Source organism: Arachis hypogaea, chromosome 19 (genome assembly GCF_003086295.3).
Source record: "Arachis hypogaea cultivar Tifrunner chromosome 19, arahy.Tifrunner.gnm2.J5K5, whole genome shotgun sequence".
NCBI classification, from domain to species: Eukaryota; Viridiplantae; Streptophyta; class Magnoliopsida; order Fabales; family Fabaceae; genus Arachis; species Arachis hypogaea.
The window spans coordinates 45596790-45605653 of NC_092054.1; the positions used below are offsets into that span (position 1 = coordinate 45596790).

Genomic DNA, 8864 nt, shown 5'->3' on the forward strand with positions numbered 1-8864 from the left:
ACCCTATGGAAACACCTATAATCCCTCATGGAGAAATCACCCAAATCTCTCATGGAAGGATCAAAAGCCTCAACAAGGCTTTAATAATGGTGGAAGAAACAGGTTTAGCAATAGCAAGCCTTTTCCATCATCCACTCAGCAACAGACAGAGAACTCTGAACAAATACTTCTAATTTAGCAAACTTAGTCTCTGATCTATCTAAGGCCACTTGAGTTTCATGAATGAAACAAGGTTCTCCATTAGAAATTTGGAAGCACAAGTGGGCCAGCTGAGTAAAAGGATCACTGAAACCCCTCCTAGTACTCTCCCAAGCAATACAGAAGAGAATCCAAAAGGAGAGTGCAACGCCATTGAATATCATCATGGCCGAACCCAAGAGAGGAAAGGACGTGAATCCCAAGGAGGAAGACCTCCTGGGATGTCCAGTGATCAATAAGGAGCTTCCCTCTGAGGAACCAAAGGAATCTAAGACTCATCCAGAGATCATAGAGATTCCATTGAACCTCATTATGCCTTCATGAGCTCTGATGAGTATTCCTCTTCTGAAGAGAATGAGGATGTTACTAAGGAGCAAGTTACCAAGTACCTTGGTGCAATCATGAAGCTGAATGCCAAATTATTTGGTATGAGACTTGGGAAGATGAACCTCCCTGTTCACCAATGAACTGAGTGATCTGGATCAACTGACATTGCCTCAGAAGAAACAGGATCCTGGAAAGTTCCTAATACCTTATACCATAGGCACCATGACCTTTGAAAAGGCTCTTGTGACCTTGGTTCAGGGATAAACCTCATGCCCTTCTGTAATGAGAAACTGGGAATCTTTGGGTGCAAGCTACTAAATCTCATAGAGATGGCAGACAATCAAGAAAACAGCTTATGGACAAGTAGAGGACTGTTAGTAAGGTTGAAGACCTTTACATCCCTGCTGATTTCATAATCCTGGATACTGGGAAGGATGAGGATGAATCCATCATCTTGGAAGACCTTCCTAGCCACAGCAAGAGCTGTGATTGATGTTGACAGAGGTGAATAGTCCTTCAATTGAATGAGACTCCCTTGTGTTTAAAACTCAAGGACCCTTCTGTAAACATGGAAAAGAGGCACAGTAAGCTTCTCTCAAAACAGAGTCAACCAGAGCCCCCACAGTCAAACTCTAAGTTTGGTGTTGGGAAGTCTCAACAATGCTCTGAACATCTGTGAGGCTCCATGAGAGCCCACTGTCAAGCTATTGACATTAAAGAAGCGCTTGTTGGGAGGCAACCAATTTTTATTTATCTAATTTTTATTTTTTGTTCTTTAATGTTTATTAGGTTCATGATCATGTGGAGTCACAAAATAAATATAAAAATGAAAACGGAATAAAAACAGCAGAAGAAAAATCACACCCTGGAGGAAGACCTTACTGGCGTTTAAAGCCAGTAAGGAGCATCTGCTGGCGTTCAACGCCAGAACAGAGCATGGTTCTGGCGCTTGAACGCCAGAAACAAGTAGCATTCTGGCGTTCAGACGCCAGAAATGCACTGAGAAGAGCTGGCACTGAACGCCAGAAATATGCTGCATCTGGGCGTTGAACGCCCAGAACAAGCATCAATTCGGCGTTAAACGCCAAATTGTGCAAAGGCATTTTGCATGCCTAATGGGTGCAGGGATGAATTCCTTGAACACCTCAAGATCTGTGGACCCCACAGATCACCTCAGATCTTACCCCACAGATCCACTACCTCCCTCCTTCTTCTCACCCTCTTCACACAATCCATAAACACTCTTCCCCAAAACTCTTCACCAATCACCTCAATCTCTCTTCCTATCACCACTTCACCACTCACATCATCCACTCTTCCCATAAACCTACCTCATAAACTCCACCTAACTTCAAAATTCAAAATCAATTTCCCACCCAACACCCACCCTATATGGCGAACCTTACCCCCCTCCCTTCCCTATATATAGCCCTCCATTCTTCCTCATTTTCACACAACACAACCCATCTCTTCTCTTATTGGCCGAATACACCTCTCCCCCTCTCCTCCATATTTTCTTCTTCTTCTTCATCTATTCTTTCTTCTCTTGCTCGAGGGCAGCAATATTCTAAGTTTGGTGTGGTAAAAGCATAAGCTTTTTGTTTTTCCATTACATTGATGGCACCCAAACCGGAGAATCCTCTAGAAAGGGAAAGGGAAGACAAAAGCTTCCACCTCGAGTCATGGGAGATGGAAAGATTCATCTCCAAAGCTCATCAAGACCACTTCTATGATGTTGTGGCCAAGAAGAAGGTGATCCCCGAGGTCCCTTTCAACTCAAGAGAAATGAGTATCCGGAGATCCAACATGAATCCAATAAGAGGTTGGGAAGTTCTAACAAACCCCATCCAACAAGTCGGCATCTAATGGTTCAAGAGTTCTATGCAATGCATGGATCACTAGGAACCATGATCAAAGTAAGAACCCAACCCAAAGAATTATCTACATAGTTCGGGGGAATACTTAGATTTTAGTCCGGAAAATGTAGGTTGGCGTTTAACTTGCCTATGATGCAAGAGATGCACGCCCCTACTACAAAGGTCAACTTTAATCAAAGGTTGGACCAAGTCCTCATGGACATATGTGTGGAAGGAGCTCAATGAAGATTGACTCCAAAGGCAAGCCAGTTCAATAGAAGACTGGACCTCAAGCCTGTGCTAGAGGATGGTTGGAGTTCATTCAACGCTCCATCATCCCACTAGCAACCGATCTGAAGTTACTGTGACCGGGCCATCATGATCATAGCATCATGATTGGAGAGGAGGTAGAAGTTCATGAAGTCATCTCCTGAATCTACAAAATAGGCGAAAGCCTCTCCTGGGCAAGGCTAGCTTTTCCTCATCTTATTTGCCATCTATGTTACTCAGCTGGGAGCTTTCATAGAAGGAGACATTCCCATTGAGGAAGAGAAGCCCGTCACTAAGAAAAGGATGGAGCAAACAAGAGAGCCCATTCATGGATCTCAAGAGACGCATGAAAGCTCATCTCCATGAGATCCCGGAGATGCCTCAAATGCATTTTCCTCCACAAAACTATTAGGAGCAAATCAACACCTCCCTAGGAGAATTAAGTTCCAACATGGGACAATTAAGGGCGGAACATCAAGAGCACTCCATCATCCTTCATGAAATTAGAGAAGATGCAAAAAGCAATGAGGGAGGAGCAACAAAGACAAGAAAGAGACATAGAAGAGCTCAAGGACATCATTGGTTCCTCAAGAAGGAAACGCCACCATCACTAAGGTGGACTCATTCCTTGTTCTTACATTCTCTGTTTTTCGTTTTCTTATGTTAAGTGCTTATCCATGTTTGTGTCTTCATTACATGATCATTAGTATTTAGTAACTTTGTCTTAAAGTTATGAATGTCCTATGAATCCATCACCTCTCTTAAATGAAAACTGTTTTAATTCAAAAGAACAAGAAGTACATGAGTTTTCGAATTTATCCTTGAACTTAGTTAATTAATTGATGTGGTGACAATGCTTCTTGTTTTCTGAATGAATGCCTGAACAGTGCATATGTCTTTTGAAGTTGTTGTTTTAGAATGTTAAATATGTTGGCTCTTGAAAGAATGATGAAAGGAGACATGTTATTTGATAATCTGAAAAATCATAAAAATGATTCTTGAAGCAAGAAAAAGCAGCAAAGAACAAAGCTTGCAGAAAAAAAATAGAAAGAAAAAGAAAAAGCAAGCAGAAAAAGCCAAAGCTCTTAAAACAAAAGGCAAGAGCAAAAAGCCAATAGCCCTTAAAACCAAAAGGAAGGGTAAATAAAAAGGATCCCAAGGCTTTGAGCATCAGTGGATAGGAGGGCCTAAAGGAATAAAATCCTGGCCTAAGCAGCTAAACCAAGCTGTCCCTAACCATGTGCTTGTGGCGTGAAGGTGTCAAGTGAAAACTTGAGACTGAGCGGTTAAAGTCAGGTCCAAAGCAAAAAACAGAGTGTGCTTAAGAACCCTGGACACCTCTAATTGGGGACTTTAGCAAAGCTGAGTCACAATTTGAAAAGGTTCACCCAGTTATGTGTCTGTGGCATGTATGTATCCGGTGGTAATACTGGAAAACAAAGTGCTTAGGGCCACGGCCAAGACTCATAAACAGCTATGTTCAAGAATCATCATACTGAACTAGGAGAATCAATAACACTACCTGAACTCTGAGTTCCTATAGATGCCAATCATTTTGAACCTCAATGGATAAAGTGAGATGCCAAAACTATTCAAGAGGCAAAAAGCTACAAGTCTCGCTCATCTGACTGGAGCTATGTTTCATTAATAGTTTGGAATTTATAGTATATTATCTTCTTTTTATCCTATTTGATTTTTAGTTGCTTGGGGACAAGCAACAATTTAAGTTTGGTGTTGTGATGAGCGGATAATTTATACGCTTTTTGGCATTGTTTTTAGTATGTTTTTAGTAGGATCTAGTTACTTTTAGGGATGTTTTTATTAGTTTTTATGCTAAATTCACATTTCTGGACTTTACTATGAGTTTGTGTGTTTTTCTGTGATTTCAGGTATTTTCTGGCTGAAATTGAGGGACTTGAGCAAAAATCAGATTCAGAGGTTGAAGAAGGACTGCTGATGCTGTTGGATTCTGACCTCCCTGCACTCAAAGGGATTTTCTGGAGCTACAGAACACAAAATGGCGCGCTTCGAATTGCGTTGGAAAGTAGACATCCAGGGCTTTCCAGCAATATATAATAGTCTATACTTTGGCCGAGTTTAGATGATGTAAAAGGGCGTTGAACACCAGTTCTACGCAGCAGTCTGGAGTTAAACGCCAGAAACACGTCACGAACCAGAGTTGAACGCCAGAAATACGTTACAACCTGGCGTTCAACTCCAGAAAGAGCCTCTGCACGTGTAACATTCAAGCTCAGCCCAAGCACACACCAATTGGGCTCCGGAAGTGGATTTATGCATCAATTACTTACTTCTGTAAACCCTAGTAACTAGTTTAGTATAAATAGGACTTTTTACTATTGTATTAGAAATCCTGGATTGTATTTTTGATCCTGTGATCACGTTTTGGGGGCTGGCCATTCGGCTATGCCTAGACCTTTCACTTATGGATTTTCAACGGTAGAGTTTCTACACTCCATAGATTAAGGTGTGGAGCTCTGATGTTCCTCATGAATTAATGCAAAGTACTACTGTTTTTCTATTCAACTCAACTTATTCCGCTTCTAAGATATTCATTCGCACTTCAACATGAATGTGATGAACGTGAAAATCATCATCATTCCCCCACGAACGCATGCCTGACAACCACTTCCGTTCCACCTTAGATTGGATGATTATCTCTTGGATCTCTTAATCAGAATCTTCGTGGTAGAAGCTAGATTGATGGCGGCATTCATGAGAATCTGGAAAGTCTAAACCTTATCTGTGGTATTCTGAGTAGGATTCTGGGATTGAATGACTGTGACGAACTTCAAACTCGCGAGTGCTGGGCGTAGTGACAGACGCAAAAGGAGGGTGAATCCTATTCCAGTATGATCGAGAACCTCAGATGATTAGTCGTGCTGTGACAAAGCATTTGGACCATTTTCACAAGAGGATAGGATGCAGCCATTAACCACGGTGATGCCTCCAGATGATTAGCCATGCAGTAACAGCGCATCGGATCATTTTCCAGAGAGGATGAAACACTACTAGAAAACTAGTTATTACAGACGGATATTTCCGACGAATTTTATCCCACTGAAATACAGACGGAATTTCAGAGGGATTTTTTTGTCAGAAAACAAAAAAAATAGATTAGAATAAATTACAGACGAAAAAGAGAATCTGTCGATAATTCCATCGGAAAAATTAATTTTTTTTCTGTGAAAAATGGTTACAGACGGATTTTCTGTCTGTAATTAAATGGACAAAAAATTGCATTTTATTAAGTTATTACATACGGATTTTCCGTCTGTAATTTAAAAGTTTCCGTCAGAAAATATATTGAAATTAGGGTTGTTACTGATAACTCCTCCATTCAATCACGATCCTTCTACTTCTACACACTTATCTCATCCAAATGCTCCGTCAGCGCCGCCTCTCAGCCTTGCAATGCCGTCGCACCGAACCTCCATTGTACTGAGCTTCTGTTGCACCGAATCTCTGTTGCATACAGGGACCAGTGCACACACCTCCTCATCCCTCTCAACAAGTGCCACCAGGCCGAGTTCTACCTTCCATGGAAGTGCGAGAACGAGCGTCACTCCTACGAGAAGTGCCAGTACGAGCTCCTCATGGAGCGCATGTTCAGATGCAGAAGATCAAGGAACGAGCCTCCCTTAATCACTCTCAATCCAAGGGTGCCGCCTTTCCCGTCATCCCTAAAATCGCCAATGCCTGATTCATTCCAGGTTTCTGCTTCTCCCTGATCTAGGGTTTTCGGATTCATTCCTTATTCCTGATTAATTAATTGCTCTTGTTATCAATATTCTCGCGTTCGGATTTATTAGGGTTATGGGATTGTTCACGCTTTTACTTGATTAGGATTAGAGAATGTTAGTTTGTGTAGGTGTCTCTTTGTGGATTAAATTGGGTTTGCTGTTACCATAGGACCATAATTTTTGTTCAAATTAGCTGCACAGACAGAAAAGTTTCATGCTTGTAGCTCGTAGTGTTAATCTTATCTTCAATTGATCCTCCGCTTGTTATACAACTTCTTCCATGTGTCTCTTCACTGACCTTTTTCTTCCACAGTAATCCTTTTAATCACAAAACACTGACTTATAAGAACCTGTGTTGATCCTACTGAATTGAGTAAATTGCCATATTTGAAGTTATAACAATCCAGTGATCCACTTGTTTGATTATGGCTTCTTTGAGTATGCCTTCTATTTCAGAACAGAACAGAGATGATAATAACAAGAAGAACAATAGCATAAGCAACAAGTTTTTGCTTCCAAGAAAGCCTGTAAGTTTATGCATTTTTTGTATTCCCTCAAAATTGAATAATTGAATCTTATTATATATAGCATCAAGAACTGTACCACTAAATATTTTCTGATTAGGTAAGGTAGCTACATTAGTATTTTATGAGGCGAGAGATTGATTATCTTCATCATTTTTTAATCTTTTGTTCAAAATTTTAAAATAATGTAAAAACAAAATTCTTTATATAACTTTTATGACTTATGTATCTGGATGTCTATGCAGCCTGATAGAATGTTGCCTTATAACAAGGCCTATAATCATGATGAGGATGATGATGAAGAAGAGGGGGTCACAGAAGATGATGAGGAACACAATTTTCTGCATAATGATGAAAAGAGAAAACAAGAACTTGACAAGTCAATGCAAAAACCTAATATTTTGGTAGCTTTCTTACAGGTTTATGCTAAAGGAATTGCAATGTGAATATTGAATTGAACTCGAACTTGGACTTATCGTTATCCATTTTGAATGACGTTGCTTATTGCGTGTTGATGGTAATGTTGCTAATGAGAATCAGAGGGATTCTGTGTGTGCTTTTAATGTGAATTTACTATTGTCTTAGGTGTTTCTAACACTTTAAGGATTACAAAAAAGCTTTCTTTCTGCTTAGTTTTTAGCTTAGTGTGGAAATCAGATACTTTTGAAATAAGGGTCTGCTTGGTTGAGTAGGAGGAAAAGGGGAAGTATAGGATGCTATGATTACATTTCAATTTTTTCCTTCTCCGATCTTTGATATGATATATCAAGAAAGTGTAAAGGGATTCTTATTCTGAAATTTATGACGACCGGATTTTTACTAACTCTTCTATGCAGCCACAATGGCTTTGATTGAAAATGTGATTTGGACTTCTGTAAGCAATAGGAGATGGTTCATATTCATTAAATATTAATTTATTTCTACGGAATTTTATTAAATGTTACTAATGGTATCCTTCAGGTAAAAGACGACCATGGCGAGCATTTTTGTGTTTTTGAGTGCTAGTAGTAGTTATGAAAGCCCAGGCCCATGAATAGCCATAATCAAATCCTTGCATAGCTTCTGGTAATCTTGTATGCAGTTTACATGGTAAATTCCCCTTGCTGCTCTTCCCTCTGTTACTATATTAGTAAGCAAAGATAAGATGCAAAATTAAAGCTTCTATTATTGGCTGCAGGTGAGGAAAGGGCATTCAAAAATTTCCCAGCATTAGTTTGTGCCTGACCCTTCTTTTTCCTTTCATTCTTTCGAATCTTGTTATTGACAGCCTTCAGAACTGTAAGGATACACATGCAACGTGCCAAAGATCTGAATATCAAAGTTACTTGAACAGGGGAACCAAACTCCACTCTTGATGAGGCAGAAACAGCGCTATTAGTATTTATTTGTTCTTCTGAATTCAGCAGCATATCTACTACGCAAATATGTATATCTTATGAGCATTTTGGTTCATTAAAATGATAAGGGTATTAATACATGAAGGAGAAAAAGTAATATACTTTAGAAAAATGATAGAATTTTCATTCTTAATAATGAATTATGTTACCTTGATCCAGGGTTGAAGTAACTAGAACACCTCTTTCAGCCTATGATGCCACAGAAATTCTGAAACCTAATGGTATATTTTGAATCCATTCTTGTGTTTTTGATGTTTCCTTCCACTTCAATAAGCACTATAAAGAGGAAGAATTATAGAAAAAAGATGCAACTTGAAAGTGGAAGCTTAGTGGTATGCATACTCTATGGTTATAAGCTTACACGATTACAGTACTATATTATATTATTATTGTATTTGATTATAGCATGAGCTATGATTGTTTGTGTTTGATCATAAAATTACCAAGTGTGATCAATGAAGAGATTTTACAGTTCATGATTTGTTTGAAAGACATTGAACTTGCACAGCATCAAGAAGGAATTGGTTTCTA

General features: G+C 39.4%; 1 protein-coding gene across 4 annotated transcripts; it reads left to right on the forward strand.

Annotated features, from left to right (window-relative positions):
- Window positions 1-6047: 6047 nt before the first annotated feature.
- On the forward strand, window positions 6048-8554 carry LOC112779607 (uncharacterized). Of its 4 annotated transcripts, none has more exons than XR_011877815.1 (3): window positions 6048-6382; window positions 6869-6939; window positions 7182-8554. XR_011877815.1 is itself a non-coding variant. In XM_072228001.1 (2 exons), exons 1-2 carry the CDS (start codon window positions 6838-6840, stop codon window positions 7380-7382), a joined length of 303 nt encoding a protein of 100 aa, XP_072084102.1. In that variant the 5' UTR covers window positions 6419-6837; the 3' UTR covers window positions 7383-8554. The 4 variants fall into 4 exon arrangements, 1 of the variants encoding a protein (XP_072084102.1); XR_011877813.1 differs by lacking the exon at window positions 6048-6382 and having other exon boundaries at window positions 6419-6939; window positions 7182-8025; window positions 8114-8554; XR_011877814.1 differs by lacking the exon at window positions 6048-6382 and having other exon boundaries at window positions 6419-6939; window positions 7182-8025; window positions 8204-8554.
- The last annotated feature ends 310 nt before the right edge of the window (window positions 8555-8864 follow it).

What these genes read in the sequence shown, in the direction of transcription:
- LOC112779607 (XM_072228001.1), top strand. Translation starts at nt 6,838, where the DNA reads ATGGCTTCTTTGAGTATGCCTTCTATTTCAGAACAGAACAGAGATGAT. An exon ending in TTTTGCTTCCAAGAAAGCCT is followed by an intron (nt 6,940 to 7,181) that starts GTAAGTTTATGC and finishes ATGTCTATGCAG; the next exon opens with CCTGATAGAATGTTGCCTTA.